The following is a 24,475-nucleotide window of genomic DNA, read 5'->3' as shown; positions in this document are numbered from 1 at the left end:
GATGTAAAATACTTGTTTAGTATCTCCTCCATCTCCTGCAGTTCCACACAAAGTCTGCCTCCCTGGTCTTTGAAGGAACCTATTCTCTCCCTAGTTACCCTTTTGTCCTTAATGTATTTGTAAAAGCCCTTTAGATTCTCCTTAACTCTATTTGCCAAAGCTATCTCATGTCCTCTTTTTGCCCTCCTGATTTCCCTCTTTAGTTAGCTCCTAATGTCTTATACACTTACAAGGATTCATTTGATCTATCTTGTCTATACCTGACATATGCTTCCTTCTTTTTTCTTACCAAACCCTCAATTTCTTTCATCATCCAACATTCCCTATACCTACCAGCCTTCCCTTTCACCCTAACAGGAATGTACTTTCTCTGGACTTGCGTCATCACATTTCTGAAGGCTTCCCATTTTCCAGCCATCTGAGAACATCTGCGCCCAATCAACTAATGAAAGTTCTTGCCAAATATCGTCTAAATTAGCCTTCCTTCAATTTAGAACTTCAGCTTTTAGGTCTATCCTTTTCCATCACAATTTTAAAACAAATAGAATTATGGTCCCTGTCCCCAAAGTGCTCCCCCACTGACACCTCAGTCACCTGCCCTGCCTTATTTCCCAAGAGTAAGTCAAGTTTTGCACCTTCTCTAGTAGGTACATCCACATATTAAATCAGAAAAGTTTCCTGTACACACTTAACAAATTCTTCTCCATCTAAATTCTTAACACTTTGGCAGTCCCAGTCTATGTTTGGAAAGTTAAAATCCCCGACCATGGTGGTGATTGTTGGAGATCAATCATCTCAGCTCCAGGACATCTCTGCAGGAGTTCCCCAAGGTCGTGTCTTAGGTTCCACCTTGACCCTGTTTCATTAATGACTTGCCTTCCATCATTAGGTTAGAGGTGGGAATGATTGTAGATGATCGCACAATGTTCAGCTCCATTCACAGCTCCTCAGGTACTGAGACAGACCATGTCCATGGTGCAGTAAGACCTGGACAATATCCAGGCTTGGGCTGACATGTGTGAAGTGACATTGACATCACACAATCCCAGGCAATGTCTCCAGAAAGAAGGCTGGGAGTCCTGATGGCTCACGTTACCTTCTCAGCTGTGCCCAGGAGACTATCCTCTGTCAACAGTCTCTTCAACCTGGGAAGTGCTCTTCTACTCAATGCTGCAGTGAACAGGCACTTCAGAGGGTTTCATGCAATTTACTCGATGCAGATATTATTGAGGCTTTGGAATTAAAGTGGGCATGGAGGTTTCGAGTCCCACTGCAGCTATTCCCACTGAAACCCCCACCCCCCTGGTATCCCTCACACTCATGTACTGTCTAGTTCATGAACCAATCTGTTCATGAGGTAGGCTGGCAGTGAATTCATTTTCCACCTGACTCATCCTTTCCATCACATCAATAATCCTCAATCTTTATCCAGTGATGGTCACCTGGAAGATCGTAATTCCAGTGAATTGGAATGAAGTTGCCTGGGAAAGCAGTGAATGAACAGTGGGAGGTTCCAAAGTGGAGATAATTGGGTCAAGACTAGGCTCAGAGCTACAAGGGGAGAGGGGAGGAGCCTCTAATACTGAACCTCCAGGAGGAATTGAAGACACAGATAAAAATCACACATTAAAAGGAACTGCATGATCAATAGTTCAATAGAGAGGCAAGATGAATACAAAGAGTACAGGAGAGAACCGCAAAATAGAGGGTCATACAGAAAACAATGAAAATAGATTAATGGCCAATCATGTTTTTCGGAACCAATGTTTGAAAAAAATGAAAACTAATTTCTAAACGGAGAGGCAAAGTAAGAAAGAGGCTGATTGAGGAACAACAAGGAAACTTCTTGTGGAGTTGAAGGACATGACTTTGTATCTGTCTTCATTAAAACAGATGATTCCAATGTCAGAGTAAAGCAGCCACAAACTGAGCAGCTCCAAGGGAACAGAGTGAGAATATAAAGGGACCCAGACAGAGGATCCTCACAGCAATAACGTTCATTTCAGGCCGCGTAGAAGCTATTATAAGATTAAAGGTGTGATATAAATGCATGTGTTTGTTGTATGGGGAGGTGACGTCCAATGGTTATTCTGCAACAGTTCCAAGAATTCCCATGATTTTGCATTCTTGCAGCTGGAATTGGGGTAGTTCTGGTATGGAACACCTGGTGGAAATGTTGAGACCAATGTTCTTGTAGCTGAACACCACCATCTGCTGGTCTATTCCCGTACTGCCTGTGCTCTGAATTATAGCCATTGAAGTTTACAGCACCAAAGCAAATCATTCTCCTACTGGATTAGTGGTGCTGGAAGAGCACAGCAGTTCAGGCAGCATCCAACGAGCAGCGAAATCGACGTTTCAGGCAAAAGCCCTTCATCAGGAATAAAAGCTGATGGGCTTTTGCCCGAAACGTCGATTTCGCTGCTCGTTGGATGCTGCCTGAACTGCTGTGCTCTTCCAGCACCACTAATCCAGTATTTGGTTTCCAGCATCTGCAGTTATTGTTTTTACCTAGCAAATCATTCTTCCCATTCTAACTGTGACAGTTCTCAGAAAGAATGTTCAATTTTGCCAGCTCTAAGTAATCGGTTTGCAGAGAACAAATTGGAAAATATGACTGTTAGGTCCATCTCACCTTCAAACTGTTTATTCAGAGGTGGGATTGGAGCAGAAGGGGTTGCTGCCTTGCAATCTTTCTGTTCTACAATAAATGTGCAATGTTGTAAAGCAAGAGGAATCCTTCCACTTTCTCAGTCAGACATTAGCTCCCTCGGAGGAAACAATGTGAGGGACCACACAATGTGAGCTCAAAGACCTTCCAATGTCTGTCTGAGTGCAGGGAAATGTGATGTGGAGGTGCTGGTGTTGGACCTGATGAAGGAACAGTTCTCTGAAAGCTTGTACTTTTAAATAAACCTGTTGGACTATAACCTGGAATTGTGTGATTTCTAGCGTCAGGTAAATGGTAAGTGTGATAAGGGAAGCAGCAACCAGGTTACAGAATGTTGTCATCTCATTGTGTCTCTCCTGTGGTCTTTAGGGGTCATCAGATCAGCATCTCCCTCCATCTCCTCACAATGGAACAGGACATTGTGCTGCACAGTAACCCCACTGTTCAAAGCTTTGTTATCCCTCTCCCCCCTCTAGCCTGGAGTACCAACTACAGAGCACATCAAATCCCCAAAGAACAGCAGACCCTGTGTTGTTTGAGACAGGCTGTCTCTCGGACCCGAGGTGACAGTGAAGTCTGCAGATGCTGCAGATCAGAGTTGAGAGTGTGGTGCTGGAAAAGCACAGCAGGTCAGGCAGCATCCAAGGAGCAGGAAAATTGATGTTTCGGGCCGGAGCCCTTCCTGATGAAGGGCTTCTCCCAAAATGTCGATTCTGTTTCTAGGACCCTGCAGGGCCACCTGACCAGTAAGGGTGAAATGTATTTCCCCAGGTACCTTTGTGTGTGTCAGTTGGGGGATGATGCAGCATGTGGCAGCAGTGAGTGGAACAGTCATGTCTTTATTTGAAGACAACACGGTAAAAGCTAATCTTTACAGTTTTAACAACCCTATCTCTAACTATCCAATTCTTTCTAAACTTTAATCCTCCCCAGAGACTGGTAACGTTTGCCGGTTTGTTGAATTCTTTCGCCTGTTCCTCTCTCTTCACGGGTTGGTTCTCTCTCTGGTCGGGGGTCAAGCTGCTCTGGTCTCTGCCGTGTCCAGAGGGACCTCTTGGGTCAGAGGGAGAGTGGGGTCAGGTTGGGCCCTGCCAGGGTCGGCTTCTTATACCTTCCTGGGCAGCTTCTCAAATTTTACAAGGTCTTCACCGATCAGGGGCATTGGCTTAATTGGTTTGATCACCTTGAGATGTTGCTAATGGCTTTCGATAGCTTGTTAATAGTGACCCCTTTGATGGGTCTGCTTTGGGCCCTGGGTGTCTGGTTTTGGCCCAGAGTGCAGGGGTCGGGCTGGATGTGGGGGTTGGGGCAAGGTGTGGGGCTCGGGCCTGGCTTAAGGATGTGGGTGGGGGTGTAGGGGAGGGTGTGTGGGTCAGGGCAGGGTGTGGGGGTCAGGGCAAAGTGTGGATATCGGGGCAGGGTGTGGGGGTCAGGGGCAGGGTGTGGGGGTCAGGGCAAAGTGTGGATATCGGGGCAGGGTGTGGGGGTCAGGGGCAGGGTGTGGGGGTCAGGGGCAGGGTGTGGGGGTCAGGGGCAGGGTGTGGGAAATGGTGGTGGTCAGTGAAGGCCAATCATCTCAGCCCCTGAACATCATTGCAGGACTTCCTCAGGATAATCTTCGAACCAACCTGTCTAGAGACATTATTACACACCTCTAGAGCAGGTGGGGCTTGAATCCAGGCCTCTCAGTCCAGGGCTAGGGACACGACCACTGTGCTACAAGGGGTCACTAAAAGTAAGATAGAGGCATTGCTGGGAAATGAACCCAGCATTTCATTTTTATGAGGTAGGCACTTTAATCATCTAAGGCACAGTGACTACTTCCTCAGGATAATGTCCTCAGCCCAACAATCTTCAGCTGCTTTATCTTTGACCCTGTGACATAACGCACAAATGTTCTTGTCAGCAAGAGATCATCCAACCGAGTGTCTTTGCTTTTCCAATCCCCAGCAACAATAGTCTGGTGACTGTTATTGACCAGGATATTTGCAGCATCAGCTCGAAAACATGCAGGTCAGAGGCTGTTATTCTGCAGTGACTGACTCACACCCCAACTCCCCAAAAGCTGTTGATAAGGTCAATGTCAGGAGTGTAATGGAATACTCTCCACTTGCCTGAGTATGCACAGTTCCAACAACATTTAAGAAACTCAGCACCACCCAGGACAAGATATGCTGCTTGCTTGGCACTCTCTCCACCAACAGCACCCCCTGGTAACAGTGTGTACCATCTCCAAGATGGCCTTCAGCTACTGGCCACAGCTCCTTTGACTACACTTTCCTAATCAGTGAGCTGTATGAACCAGACCTTCAAGGCCATTAGAACACCACAAACTGCAGGTCCCCCTCCAAGGCACACTCCATCCTGACCTGGAACGAATGTTATTCCTTCACTGTCACTGTATCTAAGTCCTAGAACACCCTCCCTGTCAAGATGGGATGTACCTGTTCCAGTCGCACTGCACTAATTCAAGAAGGAAGCTCACAGCCAGCACCTTCCCAAAGGGGAATAGAATTGGACCTTGCCATCTAATGTGGTGGCCCATTATTGAAGAAAGGTGGTAAGGGAAAGCCAGGGAACTACAGACTGGTGAGGCTGATGTCACCCATGGGTATGTTGTAGGAGGGGATTCTGAGGGACAGGGTTTACATGTATTTGGAAAAGCAAGGACTGATTAACAATAGTCAACATGGCTTTGTGCGTGGGAAATCATGTCTCACTAACTTGATTGAATTTTGTTTTGAAGAGTGATGGAGAAGATTGATGAAGGCAAAATGGTGGAAGTTGCCAATAGGACTTTAGCAAGGCATTTCACAAGGTCACACATGGTGGACTGGTTAGCAAGGTTAGATCACATGAAATGCAGGGAGAACTAGCCACTTAGATAAAAAATTGGTTTAATGTAGGAGTCAGAGCAGATTGGTAGAGGATTGCTTTTCAGACTGTAGACTGGTGACTACAAGTGTGCAGCAATGATTGGTGTGGGGTGCAAGGCTTTTTGTCATTTATATAAATGATTTGAAAGTCAACATAGGAGGCATGATTAATAACCTTGCCGATAACAAAATTAGTAGTATAGTGGACAGTGAAAAAGTTACCTCAGGGTCCTTGATCTGATGGGCAATGGGCTGAGGAGTTTTAGGTGGAGTTTCATTTAGATAAATGTGAGGTGCTGTAATTTGGAAAGGCAAATCAGGGCAGGAATTATACACTTAATGTTCAGGTCCTGAAGAGTGTTGCTGAACAAAGAGAGACCTTGGGGTGCAGGGTCATAGTTCTTTGAAAGTGGAGTTGCAAATTAACAGGTTAATGAAGGTGTTTGGTAAACTTGTCCTTATTGGTCAGTACATTGAGTATCAGAATATGGAGGTCAGGTTGCAGCTGTATAGGACATTGGTTAGGCCACTTTTGGAATACTATATTCAGCTCTTGTCTCCCTGTTATAGGAAAGATGCTGTGAATCTTTACCTGGTTCAGAAAAGATTGACAAGGATGTTGCCAGGTTTGGAGGGTGTGAGCTATAGGGAGTGTCTGAATAGGCTGGGACTATTTTCCCTGGAGCGTTGGAGGCTGAGGCTTGCCCTCATAGATGTTTGTAAAATCATGTGGGGTGTGGGTAGGGTGAACAGTTATGGTCTTTTCCCCAGGGTAGCGGAGTCCAGAATTAGAGGGCAGAGGTTTAAGGTGAGAGGGAAAGATTTAAAAAGAACCTAAGGGGCTATGTTTTCCCGCAGAGAGGGATGTGTTTATGGAATACACTGCCAGAAGGGGCAGTGGAGGCTGGTGCAATTACAACATTTAAAAGGCACCTGGATGGGTATGTGAATAAGAAGGGACTCGATCATTTTTGAATATCTTGTGGATGTTGACGAGTTGGTACTGAAGGGTCTGTTTCTGTGCTGTACCTCTCTGTGTCTCTGTGACTCTAATCCTTCCTTTGCAGAAATGAATTATAAATTATCCATGCCCCTGATCTGCTGTCTCCTCCACAGTATAGCATTGAAAGGACAGATGGGTAGAAAGCATCAGTGGGACAGGAAGGCTGCTATAAACTAGACTCACAGTAACAAACACACAACTCAGGATGCAATTTTTATTCTTGGCTGAGAAACTAAGTCAGTACAGTCATCATTGGCTGTGATCGCAACTACAAGCAGATTGAGGCACTACATCTATTCCCAGACAGGATCCAGGGAGCAGTGATAGACTCTTTCACTCGCAGGAGGGACGCGGCAGTTTGTAGGAGCAAAGGAAACACAATTTCTGATCACAAGGCAGATCGTTCCAATCAGGTGTCTTTGCTGGAGAAAAGAAAAGAGTTCGATAAATCAGACAACTGTTTGTGTGATTGGTTCCTTCTGTGTTTTTGAGATTATCAATGATCTTGTCATTTTCCCCATTGCTTTATTTAGAGCATTGGTCGTAACCCTAAGCCACAGGGTTATGATGTGTAAATACCATACGGTTCATTAAAGAACACCAATGTTTTAAGGACATAGCTTTCGTGAATAACCGGAATAGACTGGCCTGAGGTCAAGGTTCATTAAAGTTGAGAGTTAAGCCTCTTTCCAGAGAAAACAAGCAATTGTTTTACTGAGTGGAAGATGAATGACTGTGTTAGATGACAATATTGTGATATTTCCCAATGGTCAAACTGACCAATCACTGAAGACAGGACAGTGTCAAGGTTTGATCACACTGGCTGCTGACAAGGAAATGGAGTATAAGGGAATGAGCCCCAGGGCGATAGCGAGCTTTCTCAGGAACAGGAGTTGTCTGATCACCGGCTGGAGCAGGCTGAGATGGAGCAGGCTGATCACATGATACAGTCTGATCCTTGGACAGGTCCATGTTATCTGGGTCACTAACCATTGTAAGTACAAGGGTCAGCTTGTGAAGTAATCCTATCTTTGCTGCAATTTGTTGTGTCCATTGCTTTAATACAGGGCAATTAGGTCCTTTCCTTTGTTGGGATTGCCTTGGAATATTGAAATTCAGAGTAAACCAGACAGACCAGGAAAAGCAGGAACAAAAGCTGACAAGAAATACAATTTGTAAATAACCTGGGAGACTTCCTGCTGTGATCCTGTTTGCAGTCAGTGTACAAGTTACTCACATCTAAAATGTTTATACTATTCAGCGGGAGATTGGATAGTTTGGGAGTGAAGGTGCTGAGTTTACTCTGGACTGGATTCTCCTGTGAACATGGACAGCACAGACTCTCCACAGGGTTAAACAATCTCCTTCTCCATGGCACAGACTTCAGATAATTGAAACAGTCTGTGAGATTTTAGTTTAGAATAATGTGTTTTGGATGATGTAGTTTTAAATCAGGGAGGTGGAGGGTTACTTGGAGCTATTCAGGTGAGTTCATATCCTGGAAAGACTGCCTCGATCTGATTTGGAGAATCTAAATTCAGACCAATTGAGATAAACCTCTATTAATCATCAATGTTCATCTGGTTCTAGTGGAGGTCAGTACCAGCGCATCCACATCAGTCATCGCACAACCAGTTTTTGACAAAATTTGCTCTGGACTCCAGCCCTGAATTTTATGCAGGACCTCAGCTGGGCTGAGAATCTATCCAAGGGAACATTTGCAGATTAATGATCCAGCCTCTGTTCCGGTCTCTTCTGAAAGGCAGCTGGTTCAGTTACTAGTGATTATAGTAAAAGACTCAGACACAAGCTTCATGGGGGCTGCTCGAGATTCATCTAGGATGGGTTAAAATTTTTCAAATAGAAAATGGCTGCTTGAGTGAAGTCTGAATTAAATGTCCAGAAATCTTCTCGGAAGGCGTAGAATTTCATAGAATCTCTACAGTGTGGAAACAGGTCATTTGGCCCAACAAGTGCATATCAACTCTCCGAGGAGCATCCCACCCCGACCCTACTCCTGCATTTCCCATGGCTAATCCACCTAACCTGCACATCTTTGGATTGTGGGAGGAAACCAGAGCACCCAGAGGAAACTCATGCAGACACGGGGAGAATATTCAAACTCCACACAGAGAGTCACCCGAGGCAGGACTTGAACCCAGGTCACTGGTGTTGTGAGGCAGCAGTGAGCCTAGGGACTATCTGAGGAGCCCAGGCCACTTTGCATGTTGACCAGCCATCAGTTCTGAGATTCTGCAAGGCCTGCCAAGTGCCATGTGCCTTACAGGCAAAAGAAGAGGCAGAAGTGAGAAGACTGGAAATTGAAGGAATCATCAAACTGGTCCAATTCGCGGAATGGGAAGCACCGGTTTTACCAGTTTTGAAACCTGATGGGTCGGTGCACCACTTTGGGGATCTTAAATCAAATGGTGAACCATATTTTCGCAGCTGAATAAATACCCAATCCATGGGTTAGAGGATTTACACACAAAGCTGTCCTTCAGCTGGACATGAGCCACACTGAATTGCAATTGCAGTTCGACGAGGATTCCCAGTTAATACCCATAAGGTTTTGAACCAGTATACAAAACTGCCATCTGGGGTATCACTACAGGTGTAATTTTCAGCGGAAGATGGAGAACATTTTGCAAGGTTTACTTCAGGTCAATATTTACTTCAGGTCAATTGTTGTAATAATGGGGAAAACCAATAAGGAACACTGTGAGAACTTGGACATAGTCCTTTAAATGTTTTCCTAAGTGGGACGATGCCTTACAAGTGAACCACGAATGTTCCAGGTTCCCCAAGTTCCACCCATTGGAAGATAATGCGAGAGTGATCAAACATACCCTAGCTCCCATGTCTGTCCAGGAGCTCAGCTCATTCCTTGACCTGGTAATTTATTACAGAAAGTTCAAACATAACCTGACATCCATCCTGGTGCCTTTGCATCAACTTCTAATGCAGGGTCAGCCTTAGAAATGGTCTCAGACAATCCCGAGCTTCCAATGAAGTAAAGGTGAAGTTATCATCCTCAAAGGTTACCATCTCCATGTGGCATTGGGATGATATTAGCTCTAATGTGGCTCAATGGAGAGAAATACCCAACAGCTTACACATCCAAGTCTTTTGCTCACGCAGAGCATAAATACACCCAGATAGAATACGAAGGAGATTCGGAGTCAGAAAGTTCCATCTTGGGTTAAAGTTTAACTTGGGTTAAAGTTCGTGCTAATCACAGACCACAAACCCCTACTCGGTCTGCTTAAAGAGGACAAAGCCAACTATGAGAGAGAAAACTGAGCTTTATTTCCTGTGTGCGTGTGTTCGCATTGAGTATAATAACCTGTGTGCTTGTGTTCACATTGAGTATAATAACCTACTTCTACATCACCGACAATGTTAAATCGATGAAGACTTCAATCGATAAGTTCTGTTATGAGAATAAATCAACGATTTATTAAGAAACCTGATTGATGGCTCTTTGTGCTTAAAACCCGCTATAGATAAAGCTTTCAATTGATCATCTTGGTAAAATCAGTATCATTTTTCCAGTTATGTTGTGACCGGTGAAATACTGCGACTGGAACAACAATAGCTTTGGTCATAAGAAACTCAACCACACGGAGTCCAGTTAGAATCTCATTCATGGATCTATTTGCCTTTTCCTTAGACATTCGACAGCATTGACTTACCAATGAAATGCACACAGTGTTCTTTACCATGATAGTTATCGGGTTGCCTCTTGTGCCAACGAAGAAAATCTGATGAAGATCCATCAGTCCAGAGGAAAGAGTTCTCCTGTGGAGATATAAGTTCACACCACTGAAAAATATATTGTTGGTTTCCCCTAAATAATGTAATGCAACAAGACCAGTAACGTTACCTTGTAGATATCGTTGAAGCCGATCCAAGTTAATTCTGTTCGTGAGAATTTCTCTGCAATAATACGATTCTGCTCTTCCCAGTGAATGGAAGCAAGATGACCACCAGGAGCCAGCGTTCGGCAGTGCAACTTGAAATGATTTGAAGAAAGACGATTTATTGCTGGCTACGTTTTTACATTGAACATGTTCAATTATGTTTCTCCACCAGGTTAATGTTGGAAATTTGCTGCAGTGGCATTAATTTTTCTTTTATGGATACATTGCTTTTTCCCCCATTATAAAATTTCACTCAAAAGTGTGGATAAGAAATACAATGCATTTGCAAAGATTTACTATTTCTGATCATTAATCTATCTAACATATTTATGACATTTCCAAAAACAATGCTAAAAACAAAATATCATGGAAACCCTAACAATAAAAGACTCTTAATAAATTATCCCACTTCATTTATCTGCTACAGCTCCAAGTGGAAAGTACAACATTTGAGTCCACAATACAGCACAGGAACTGGCCGAACAGCTCACCAGTTCTGTGATGACCATGGTACCATTCGAAACACATCCCATCTGCCTGTATATGGGAGGATTCCTCTATCTCCAACCTGCTCGTGCATCTGTCTCAATAGCTCTAACACATATCTGTGACTTTCCCTGGCAGTGTGTTCCAGCCGCTGATTGTCCCCTCTATGAAAAGTGTGCCTTGCACGGATCCTTTAAGACTCTCCCGCCTCAGCTTAAACCTATGCCACTTAGTATTTGACATTTTCACCCTGAGCATTTCTGAGCTGATCATGATGGCATTCTGAAGTAATCCCATTATTCCCCACCTGTAAATGTGTCTGTCTAAGTATTTACTGAAATGTAGCTTTCATAGCTGCACCCACCACTTGTCCTGGCAACGCATTCCAGTCACTGACCACGCTCTGTATAAAAACCCTTGTCTTGCACATATCTGTTACGATGCAGAAGACAAACCCCTCTGCTAATTAAACTGAAACACCCAGAAAAGCTTGCCTCACTTTGAAATCTGCTGAAGTATGAGTGAGTGAAAGAGACCTCCTAATTTCCACTGTTTAAAGAAAAATAGCAATTTATTTTCCTAACTCTAACAGTGAACACTGAACAAAAACTCGTAACAAATCCCAGCCCCCCCCCCATTTCTTAACTAATTACTATCTGACCCCAACTCTATCAAACTGTTGCTCCAATAAAACAATTATTAAACATTGCATTAATTTAATCTCAAGTCCAAACAGACCCTTCCGCTGTCTTCCTTCCAGTCATCAGAAACAGTTACTTCCTTCTGTCCTTCCTATTCTGCTGTCTTCTCCCTGGATTATCTTCTTACTTTCTACTGCTTTTCCAGGAAAAGATACCTTCTGATAGATAGTGCCTTCTGAGATTTCTTTGTGAGCAAGGTGTTTATTTCTTCAGATGATGGTTCTCTGTCTCAGTTGCTTTGACCAATTTTCAAAATGCCCTGGTATTTTATACCCTCAACATCGTACCTTCTCATTGGTCTGATGTTGTCAATACAATAAATTCAAACTCAACTGGGTTTAGTATCCTGGGTGTAATTTAAATTAAATAGTTAAATTCAAATTGTTGTCAAAACTGCAAACAAAACTCAGGTATCCATTGAACAGCCGATAGCTACATGTATGTAATTTGGAAAAACCTGTTTATAAACTGGCAGCTGGGGCTGTACCTTAAATTCAGAAAACCCTTTCTATCTTAAACTGACCAAACGTTCTTTTGACCTTGGAACATATCCTTTAAACTTTTCCCCCTCACCTTCAACTTATTCCACCTACTATTTGATGGTTACGCCCTGGGAGCAAGATTCCGACCTCCTCCATATCCATGCCTCGCATAATATTCGAAACTTCGGTCAGGTCGCCTCTCAGCCTCTGATGGTCTACTGAAAACAATCCAAGTTTGTCTCATCTCTCCTTACAGCTAATACATTCCAATGCAGCAACATCCTGATAAACTTCTTTTGCACTCTATCCAAAGCATCCGCATCCTTCCTATAGTGTGGCAACCAGAACTGCACACAATAGTTCAAATGAGGATGAAATAATGGTCTCCTTTGATGTTACAGCCCTTTTCATATCAATTAACATCCACCTGGCCAAAGAAACACTGGCATCACTACCAGCAAAACCAACACCGCAAACACCAGACAGCACCAACTTCATCAGCAAAGACAACATCCTCCAACTAGTAGACCTGTGCCTCACCACCCACTTCACATTCAATAACCAACAAGTTAACCAACAACCAACTACAAGCAATTCACCGAAACCTCCCATGGATCACCAATATTAGGTCTCATAGCGGAAGCAGTAATGCAGAGACTTGAACAAGCTGCCCTCCCATCTATCCAACCCAAACTTTGGGTCCGTTATGTGGATGACACCTTTATCATCACAAAACGGAACAAATTAGAGGGAACGTACAACACCATCAATAATATCCTGACTGGCCTAAAATTCACAAAAGAGGAGGAGAATGACAATAGACTCCCATTCCTAGACATGCCAGTTGAACTTACAGCTAAGGGAAAGCTTCAAACCAGCGTCTACAGAAAAACAATGAGCACAGAGCAAATACTTAACTTCAGAAACAATCATCCCAACACCCACAAACAGAGTTGCATTATGACATTGTTTCAGTGAGCCTACATCACACTGCAGCACCCAAGAACCACAAACAGCAGAAGAAAATTATCTATACAATGTTTTCAAGAAAAACGGTTACCCGATAAACAAACTCCGCCAATTCCTCAGGAACAAACACAAACAAGCAGACACAACCCAACCAAAAACTATAGCCACGTTACCTTACATCAAAGACACATCAGAAATGACTTCCAGATTACTCAGACCCCTTGGCATCATGGTAGCCCATAAACCTATCAACATACTTAAACAGCAACTAATGAACCTAAAGGATCCATTAGATACGACCAGCAAGACTAATGTCATTTAAAAGATACTGTGAAAAACACTACATCAGACAAACTAGCAAGAAACTTGCCGCCAGGATACATGAACAGCAACTGGGCACCAAAAGACATGACCCACTATCACTAGTTTCCACACATACAGACAAGGAAGGACACCACTTTGACTGGGACAACACACACATCCTAAGACAGGTGAAACAAAGACACACACAAGAATTCTTCGAGGCATGACACTCTGACCAGAACTCCAAGAATAAACACATCGACTTAGACCATATCTACCTTCCCTTGAAAACTAAGAACCGGAAATACCATCATCCACCTTAAGAAACTAAGACCTATAAATAAAGAGGCAGAACATACCACCAGACTCTCACTGATGATGTTACCGAGTATGGTGACGAAACATCTGAAAATAAACCTTCAAGCTCAGTGAGCTAACTTATATATTTATGCCTCCATTATTTCCTCTGGCAGCTTGTTCCATACATGCAGTATACTTTGTGAGAAAATGTTACACTTCAGGTCCTTTTTAAATCTTTCCCCTCTCACCTTAATCTTACACCCTCGAGTTTTGGAGTTTGGAGTCCCCCACTGGAGGAAAAAGAACTTGGGAATTCACCCTATCCATGTCCCTCATGATTTGATTAGATTAGATTACTTACAGTGTGGAAACAGGCCCTTTGGCCCAACAAGTCCACACCAACCCTCCGAAGAGCAACCCACCCAGACCCATTCCCCTCCATTTACCCCTTCACCTAACACTACGGGCAATTTAGCATGGCCAATTCACCTAACCTGCACATTTTTGGACTGTGGGAGGAAACCAGAGCACCTGGAGGAAACCCACGCAGACACGGGGAGAATGTGCAAACTCCACACAGACAGAACCTGGGTCTCTGGCACTGAGAGGCAGTAGTGCTAACCACTGTGCCACTGTGCCGCCCTCTATAAACCTCTGTCAAGTCACCCCTCAGCGTATGACATTTCAGGGATAAAAGCCCCGGCACGTTAACCCCCTCCTCTAACCCGAACCCTCCAGTCCCTGCAACATCCTTGTAAATCCTTTCTGGACCCCCGCAGGTTTACCAACATCCTTCCCTTAGCAGGGCAACCAGAATTATGTTACCATGTTCAGTGAACCACAGACTTACATCCCAAGTTCCCTCTTTGCATCAATGTTAATAAGGGGTCTGCCATTTACTATATACTTGTTTCTTGCATTTGACCTCCCAAAATGCATCACCTCACACTTGCCCAGAAGACACATTATTGCGATTTCTCTGCCCAACTTCCCAATTGATCTTTATTGTGCTGTATTCTTTGACAATCTTCCTCACTACTCCAGCAATTTTTGTGTCATCTGCAAGCTTATCAATCAGACCATCAATGTTTTCATCCAAATGATGTATTCTATTTATCTATATAATAAACAACAGAGGTCCCAGCACTGATCCTGGCAGAACACCACTAGTCATAGACCTCCAGTTAGAAAAGCACCCCTCCAAAACTACCCTCTGTTTTCTATGGGCAATCCATTTTGTATCCAACTTACTAACTCATTGTGAATTTGAAGTGATTTAATCTTCTGGACCAAGCTCCTTTGAAGGGGTTTTGTCAAATGCTTAAGTAAAGTCTAAGGAGACAACATCCACTGCCCTACCCTCAACCATCTTGGTCACTTAGAGTTATAGAGTCATAGAGATGTACAGCATGGAAACAGACCCTTTGATCCAACTCATCTATGCCGACCAGATATCTCAACCCAATCTAGTCCCACCTGCCAGCACCTGGCCCATATCCCTCCAAACCCTTCCTATTCGTATACCCATCCAAATGCCTTTTAAATGTTGCAATTGTCCCAGCCTCCACCACTTCCTCTGGCAGCTCATTCCATACACATATCACCCTCTGCGTGAAAACATTGCCTCTTAGGTCCCTTTTATATATTTCCCCTCTCACTCTAAACCTATACCCTCTAGTTCTGGACTCCCGCATGCCAGGAAAAAGACTTTGTCCATTTATCCTATCCATGCCCCTCATAATTTTGTAAACCTCTATAAGGTCACCCCTCAGCCTCTGACCCTCCAGGGAAAACAGCCCCAGCCTTTTCAGCCTCTTCCTATAGCTCAAATCCTCCAACCCTGGCAATATTCTTGTAAATCTATTCCGAACCCTTTCAAGTTTCACAACTCCTTTCCGATAGGAAGGGCACCAGAATTGCACGCAATATTCCAACAGTGGCCTAACCAACGTCCTGTACAGCCGCAACATGACCTCCCAACTCCTGTACACAATACTCTGACCAATAAAAGAAAGCATACCAAACTCCTTCTTCACTATCCAATCTACCTGCGACTCCAATTTCAAGAAGCTATGAACCTGCACTCCAAGGTCTCTTTGTTCAGCAACACTCTCTAGGACCTTATCATTAAGTGTATAAGTCTAACTGAGATTTGCTTTCCCAAAATGCTGCATCTCGCATTTAACTGAATTAAACTCCATCTGCTACTTCTCGGCCCATTGGCCCATCTGATTAAGATTCTGTTGTAATCTGAGGTAACCTTCTTTCCTGTCCACTACACGTCCAGTTTATCTGCAAACTTACTGATTGTACCTCTTATGCTTGCATCCAAATCATTTATGTAAATGACAAAAAGTAGAGGACCCAGTAACAATCCATGTGGCAGTCCACTGGTTACAGACCTCCAGTCTGATAAACAACCCTCCACTACCACCCTCTTCTGCCATTGATCCAGTTCTGTATCTAAATGGCTAGATCTCCCTTTATTCTGTGAGATCTAACCTTGCTAAACAGTCTCCCATGGGAAACCTTGTCAAACGCCTTACTGAAGTCCATACAGATCACATCTAACACTCTGCCCTCATCAATCCTCTTTGTTACTTCTTCAAAAAACTCCATCAAGTTTGAGAGACATGATTTCCCATGCACAAAGCCATGTTGATTATTCCTAATCAGTCCTTGCCTTTCCAAATACATGTATATCCTGTCCCTCAGGATTCCCTCCAACAACTTGCCCACCACCGACGTCAGGCTCACTGGTCTATAGTTCCCTGGCTTGTCCTTACTACCCTTCTTAAACAGTGGCACCACGTTAGCCAACCTGCAGCTTGCTAAATAAATGCAATCAAAATTGAGAGACAAGACTTCTTCTGTTCAGAGCCATGCTGGCTATCTCTGATAAATCCATTGTTTTCCAAATATGAGTAAAAGAACAAAGATGTGTAATGTATTATGTGTAGAATATATGTGAAAAATATTGCCTGACAGGAAGGCATAAAATTGGTTGATAACGCAGACATCACTCACCAAGTGAAAGAGACCTGAGGAAGCCACAAAAAATAAATTTCCAGTCAACAAGTCAGATCAAATATTAAACACATTTGTGCATTTTCAAGAATACCTGAATGTATAGTTGAGTGGCTGTAGGTTTTTAAACAGTATCTGGCCTTTCAATGAGCTGGGAACAGATCTTCAAAATGAACCATGTTTTCTATGATCTGAAGATCAGAATTCCAATACTGGCCCCACAGAATTCCTACTCCATTTATTTTGTAGGACGTTTCCCTGGATGGCGATCAGGATCAGGCACATGCTGATTTCACTCTCCTCCACTCCAGAGAAGCTCAGCCCAGTTAAAACAGGCAATGACCACCTTCAGAAAGAATGAATCTGTACATCTCCCTTTGATATTCAATGAGATTACCATCACAGAATCATCCTCCATTAACATCACAGTGCCATTTGTCAGAAACTGAACTGGAGCAGCATATAAATAAATAAATACCTGTTGCTACAAGGACAGAGCTCTGGAATTCTGCTGTGATTAACTGACTTCCTGACTCCCCAAAGCCAGTCCACCACACGCAAAGTAGAAGTGAGGAGTGAGAGGGTGTACTCTCCAGTTCCTGAGATGAGTACAGCACTAACAAAGTTCAAGTAGTTTGAAAGTATTCGGGAGAAAGAAGCTCACTTGATCGGCACACCCAGCAGGTACCTTGAAAATTCACTCCCTCCGTCACTAATGCAGAGTGTATCCCATCCAAGGGATGGATTGCAATAACTCAGCAAGGCTACAGAGACAGCATCTTTCAAACCTGTGACCTCTTCCATCTAGAACAAGAATGATAGTAGTTATATGGCACCACCACCAAACCACACATCATCTTGTCTTGTGTCTGTAATCTCTTTTTTCTTCACTGTTGCTCGATCACATCCTGGAATTTTCTTCATTACAACATTAGAAGGTGCACCGAAATTCCAAGGGCTGCAGAATGTCAAAACGGCAGCTCACTACCATATTCTCGGGGCCAATCGAGCTGGGCTGTAAATGCTGACCTAGCTGGAATTGTCCACATACAAACAAAGGTCATAGGAACACGGGGAGGCCATTTTGCCCCTTGAGCCTGTTCTGACATTCAGTTACATCATTGCTAATCTGTAGACAACTCCATATACCTACATAATGCCCCTTCCTCTTGAAACCCTTGATTAACAAAAATATTATCTATCTCAAATTTAACATGAACAACAGATCCAGCATTCGCTGCTGTCTTGCTATAACACACCCTTTGAGTGTTGAAGTGCTTTCTAACCTCTCTCCTGAACGGTCTGACCCTAATTTTTAAAGTATGTCACCAATCCAACAAATGAATAAATCAAGTCTCGCTGTTGTCCTTAGATGAATAAAGAACCCTCCATGTCTGGCAGATTCATGTCACAGCTCATTACCCTCATCATTTGTTTTGGGATATTATGGAGTTCACGTTACCCAGGTCATGCATACACGGCTTCAGAAACATCCAGGAATATATAAGAAGCTTCTTTCATTCTCTGTCCAGTCATTTTAGAAACGCTGAGGAACACAACCCAATAACTTACAATGGAGATTCCAAGGACTTACCTCAGCATCAATCCAAGTCTTTGGCTGAGAAACAAACTTGTAGCAATAGCCAAAATAAGTGAAACCACCAGGACAATCCCCTTTGCCCAGAAGACTTCGTTTCTCCAGGTCCTGATCAATACGTGTTGAATTTGGTGTCTGTTGATCAGCTGCAGATTAAAACAAGCTGCAATAATCACATCATTAACAATTCATTGCCCCTTCATGAGGCTAGAAACTGGTGAGCACATGGTCGATGGGGCCTGCCTCAGAGTGAGACTTTCCACCGAACTGCAATAACCTTCTTCATGCTCACTCTGTTTATTTATTTGGAAACAAAGAGAAAGTACTGTACAGAAAGATGCTGTTTCATCCAGTTAGTCAAAGACAGTGTTTATTTCCCACAGGAGTCCCCTTCCTTTCTGGTCACTTCCTCGAACAATGCCACCAATTAACTTCATTCCCTTCGGCTTGTCTACTTTCCCCTCAATGGGGACTGTAGAGTCTGTTTCTAGCACACCGTGTAATCACAAGTTTCACATTCTCAACACTCTGGAGGAGGTCATTTCACACAAATTCCTTAATTGATTTGTCGGTGATGTGCTTATATTTTATGAATCTATCTAAAATATCATCAACCTTTGATTACTCCAAATGTTCACCCATCATTTGCCCTCATGGTTCATCTCAGGCTGCCCCCTTCCTCAACATTTCTATTTCTGAGGTGACACTGTCAATGGCAGAACTGGATAAATGCCCCAGCTCCCACTGATGCCATCATTGCACTTATTCCCATGTCACATTCCGTACGGAGTCTGTTCCATTCAGTATCTTGTCTGTCCTGTTCTGATGATGCCACGGTCAATACCAGTGTTTCTGATATCTCTCCTGTTTCTTCCCAAAATGAGAGCTCACTCCGCAGTGTTTGGCAGTCCCTCCAACTGTCCCATTTCCCACACTTCCCCAATTCCTTTCATTCCTTCATGTTAAAAAGTTTCCCTTACCTCATCTTCCACCCCTCAGATCTCTATATTGTTCACATTATCTCCTCATATTTCTGCCACTTCATTCATTCCCATCCCCATTCAGTATTGCAGGACCCTGGTCAGTTTTTCAAACATTTGACCTTTGGCTGCAGTCAGTACTTATGAGGCCTCATTCTCTATCTTCTCACAGACAGTGTTCTTCCTACAATGTACTTTTCCATCAAGTCGAGAGAAAGCTGTGCTCTTTTGTGTTGGAGTGTGTCTGACTTACACTTCAGGACAGTGACTGTGAGCTGCTGGGTCTCGGGTAACAGAGACTTGCTGCAGGTGGACTTATCCCATTCAGTCTGACTGCCCCAAATTCCCAGCTTCTATGGGAACACTTTCCACATGACAATTTACATCTTGATTTTAGTTTGCAATGGTGGATTTTTGGAGACAAGAGAATCCATTTACCTGCCGCATTACTGATGAGCAATGCACTCAGCAGCAAAACTCCAATCAGCTTCATGTCTGAGGTGAAGTGCCTCTCCTCAAAGCTGAAATAGAAAAAAGATTCAACATTAACATCAATACATCAGGATAAAGGTAGGAATTTCCTGCTCCCATTGTTACCTCTCTCTTTCCCAGCTATCGGATGTGATGGGGTTTCTATTGCTACTTCCAATATATATCATCAGCTGTGAGGAGCATGGAACCATTGACTCAAATATGATTGGCTCAACCATTCATGATGTCAATATTATTGTTGAACAATCAGTGGCTGTCAGCCAACAGGAGGGTCTGGAGGATATTCAAATACAGGATATTCAAAAATGTTCAAAATATTTGATGTGCTATGCCTGAGAATTTATGATGTGACATTGTGATTGCTGAGTGAGAGATGGAATTGGCAAACACTGTTCCCAACACCATAATCAGCGTGTTAATGAATGCACTTCAGAAAGTAGGATTTAATAAATGTGATTGATGCAAACAGTTTGGATTACTTATTATTGTTATGAGATGAAGTTCCCAGAATAAAGGGATAATATTCACAAAACTTGATGTTAAATTTAGTTTTCGTGCTCCACAGAAGAACTTTGGAATGTTTTATTCTGTTAAATGTGCATGAAATTATTAGTTGTTGTTCCCTTCTTTTTCTGAAAATGTGGTTAAACCACTTGTTTCTTGGCTTATTCTGTTTTCCCATGTGTGTATGTATATATAAACCATATCAGCTATGCTCCAGTCCTCTGGCACTGTACCATTTTATCGAGTCATGGAGTCATAGTGAGAGTGGAGGGTTGGAGCTATAGGGAGACGTTGGATAGACTCAGAGTTTTTTTCACTGGAGTGTTGGAGGCTGAGGGGTGACCTCATAAACTTTCATAAAATCATGAGGGCCATAGATAGGGTGAATAGCCAAGAATAATGGAGTCCAAAACTCAGGGACATAGTTTTAAGATGAGAGGGGAAAGATGTAAAGGAAACCTGAGGGGTAATGTTTTCACACACAGGATGGTGTGTGTATGGAATATGCAGTGAGAGGATGTGATAGAGGCAGGTACAGTTACAACATTTAAACAACATTTGGACAGGGACATGAATAGGAAAGGGTTAGAGGAATATGGACCAAATGCTGGCGAATGGGATTATTTAACTTTGGGATACCTGGTCGGCATGTTTTCTGAAGAGATACATGTATTAGTGCTTCTGCTGTCTCTGTCCAAACTCCCTATCAATAGGCGCCAGTGCAATGAAGCCTGACCAGGTGTAGGAATATATCCCCTGACCGAGGACAAAGGCTCAGGAGGCAGCAGGATTCAGGCAAGTGGCAGAGTTTATTCTTTTTCAAGCAACAGCTGGTTAATGCAGGGAGAGGGTCAAAGACCTTCCCCAAATCTGGCCACGATGTGAGAACCCAGTCACTCCCTTAACCTGCGGCTCAGATCAGAAGAGAGATCAATGACACACTCTGATTGTTACAGTCAAATACAGCATTTTTATACATTTTGTGTTACAATAATCACATAGATCGTGGTCACTGTGTCCGTCCCCTTATTCTATACACCCAATCCTGTGAAACACCTAATCAATGATGGGCAGCCCCAAGTTTCCATGATTGCATGGTGTTTAATCAAAATTGTAATCGCCAGGCCTTGGGATCTTTCTATGCATCCGATTCATTCATATTCCAGAGTTACTGGGTATACTCCTTCAGATCTCTCCCAAACTTGCTTATCCGTACGGACTGCAACAAACATTATGTTGGACAAATGGGTAAGAAACTAGCCACCAGGAAACATGAGCACCAACTAGCAACAAACCACCTGACCAGCTATCACTAGTATCCACATACACAAACAAACAGGGACACTAGTTCACCTGGGATAATGTGCCCATCCTGGGAAAGGCCAAACAAAAGCATGCAGGGGAATTCCTAGAGGCCACAAAAGTAGGAAGCAGGTCAGGGCACCCATGCTTTCCTGGAGGCTCACTGATGATGTCACCAGCACGGTGACGAAACGTCTAAGCACAAACCCACTGGCTCAGTCAGCAAACCAACGACCTATTATTAATTTCTATTGTAACGTTAGTTATAAAGTGTAATGTTATACAGCTACTTCTACTGTTGGCACTTTTATCTAATGAGCTGCAAACAATCTATTTTGTGCCAGGCATCTTCTCAGAGATATGGAAAGTATTTCCCAGGATTAATTAACTTTTCACATCTGTGTTTCAATATTTTTCTCCTAATGCTTCTATTATTCTTTGGCTATATATGTGGATTTATAATTATGTTGAAAACTATCTCTATGATAATCTGAATAATCTTTAACAAGAACTTATTTCTTAATATTGAGAATAATTTCAAAGAAACAACTGATTACTACAAAATAAATGGAGCTGTTGTTTTAATAGCGGCAGAATGAGTTAGGTCGACTGCCTCAAGGACTGTTCTGGACTCCTTGTTTGAAAAGATACCGTTCACCTAATGGGACAACATCCTTTCATTAATGAGGCTGGAATCAATCACTTGCCTTATTCTAATGAACTTGTGTCTATCCTTAGGCATCCTCTCATCAAACTGTCTGGGATGACTGTGTAGGGCCTCAGGTTCAATTTGGAGTAGCCCTGCTCAAAGGTACCATTATGTTTCTCTGAATGGTGGAGCAGCCTATTTAATTATGTTTATCCGTTGTCGGCCATTTTACATCTTTCGAATATGGGCAGGCCTAACACAAGCCTTTTTTTGTCTGCAAATTTGACTAGTTTCTGAAATACTCCCATTCTCCCAATCAGTTTTAATATGTTTTTCATCTTGGATCTTGATGGGAGCACATGCAAATCTTGGGCAATGATTGTGGAAAGACAACTGGACAAATTTGGAGCTGCTTTATGCTTCACTGTAGATATAAATATTTGTCAAAGATCTTAATTATCACAGACAAGTAAACAAACCAAGATGGATCTTTACCTGTCATTGCTAACATTAACCGATTTGCACAAGATCTTTGAATCCCACCTCCCTCAATCCCTCAAGCCTGTTCCATCACTCAGTTGGATCAGGGCTGATTTGTCAGAGAAAGTGAGGACTGCAGATGCTGGAGATAAGAATTGCAAAGTGCGGTGCTGGAAAAGCACAGCAGGGCTGGCAGCATCTGAGGAGCAGAGAATTGGCATTTGGGCATAAGCCCATCATCAGGAATATGGTGGGGATGAGGGGTGAGCGGAGAAGGGGCTGTGAGATAAATAGGTGGATTGGGTTGTGGGTAGGGTTGGGATGGCTGGGAAGGTGATAAGTAGATGCAGGTGGAGATGTGATGGTGATAGGTCGGAGGGGTGGGTGGAGCAAATAGGTGGGAAGGAAGATGGACAGGTAGGACAGGTCAAGAGGATGGTGCTGAGTTGGAAGTTTGAATCTGGGATGAGGTGGGGGGAGAAGAGATGAGGAAACTGGTGAAGTCCACATTGATGTCGTGTGGTTGGAGGGTCCCAAGGTGTAAGATGAAGTGTTCTTCCACCAGGCATCAGGTGACTGGAATTTGGCAGTGTAGCCGACTCAGAATTTGCATATCTTTGGCAGAGTGGGAGCGGGAATTGAAATGGTTGGCCATGGGGTGGTGTCCATGTGTTCCAGAAATGTTCCCTGAAATGTTCCTCGAGTTGGTGTCCTGTCTCCCCAACATAGAACAGACCACATCGAGACCAATGGACACAGTAGATGAGGTGTTTGGATGTGCAGGAAAATCCTTGTTGGATGTGGAAGGGTCCTTTGGGGCTTTGGACTGAGGTGTGGAGGGAGGGGGTAAGTGCAGGTTTTATCCCTTTTGCAGTGGCAAGGGAAAGTGCCGGGAGTGAAAGGAGGGTTGGTGGGGAGGGCATGGACCTAATGACGGAGTCACGGAGGGAATGGTCTCCATGGAAAGCCGATTGGGCAAGGGTGGGGAAATATATCTCCGGTGGTAGTATCAGACTGTAGGTGGCAGCAACAATGGAGGTTAATGCAGAGATTAGTGGGGTGGAACAAGGATTTGGGATGTTCTACCTTGTTGCAATTGGAGGGATGGGATTCAAGGGTGGAGGAGCGGGAAGTGGAGGAGATAGAGACGGAGAGGTCAGGAAAGGAAGGGAGATGGTCCAGGTGAACCTGAGGTCAGGGTGGAAGGTGTTTGTGAAATTGATGAAATTGATGAACTGTTCATTCTCCTTCTGGAAGTACAAGGTGGCACCGATACAGACATCAATGTAGCGGAGGAAAAGGTAGGGGATGATGCCAGTGTAACTGCAGAAGAAGCAGGCCTAGCTGGGGCCCATGTGGGTGCCCATTGCCACCCCTTTGGTTTAAAGGAAGTAGGAGGATTCGAAGGAGAAATTGTTGAGGGTGAGGACCAGTTCAGCCAATCGAATGAGTGTGTCGGTGAAGGGGTTCTGGTTGAGTCGGCAGGGAGGTAGAAACAGAGGGATTTTAGTCTTTCACTATGGCGGATGGATATGTACAGGGACTGAATGTCCATGGTGAAGATGAGGCTGGGGAAACGAGGTGGAGGATGTGGCTGATGTCCTGAATGAATGTGGGGAGTTTCTGGGCCAAGGGGGGCTGGACAGTGACAAGATATACGGAGATAATTTTGGTGGGGGCAGAAGCAGGTGGAGATGATGGGTTGACCAGGGCAGTCAGGTTTGTGAATT

General features: G+C 43.6%; 2 protein-coding genes across 2 annotated transcripts in view; one reads left to right on the top strand and one right to left on the bottom strand.

Annotated features, from left to right (window-relative positions):
• The window catches only part of LOC140466617 (C-type lectin Cal-like), a 176,148-nt gene that overhangs the window by 69,049 nt on the left and 82,624 nt on the right, over positions 1-24,475 (top strand). The window lies entirely within an intron of this gene.
• Positions 6,751-19,835, bottom strand: LOC140466648 (C-type lectin Cal-like). Its single transcript, XM_072562088.1, has 5 exons — positions 19,757-19,835; positions 18,336-18,484; positions 10,437-10,565; positions 10,246-10,351; positions 6,751-6,972 (listed from the first exon to the last, which is right to left on the bottom strand). Exons 1-5 carry the CDS (start codon positions 19,809-19,811, stop codon positions 6,884-6,886), a joined length of 528 nt encoding a protein of 175 aa, XP_072418189.1. The 5' UTR covers positions 19,812-19,835; the 3' UTR covers positions 6,751-6,883.

The sequence above is a fragment of the Chiloscyllium punctatum genome, chromosome 44 (genome assembly GCF_047496795.1).
Source record: "Chiloscyllium punctatum isolate Juve2018m chromosome 44, sChiPun1.3, whole genome shotgun sequence".
Lineage (NCBI taxonomy): Eukaryota > Metazoa > Chordata > Chondrichthyes > Orectolobiformes > Hemiscylliidae > Chiloscyllium > Chiloscyllium punctatum.
This window is presented reverse-complemented; position numbering and strand designations above follow the sequence as displayed.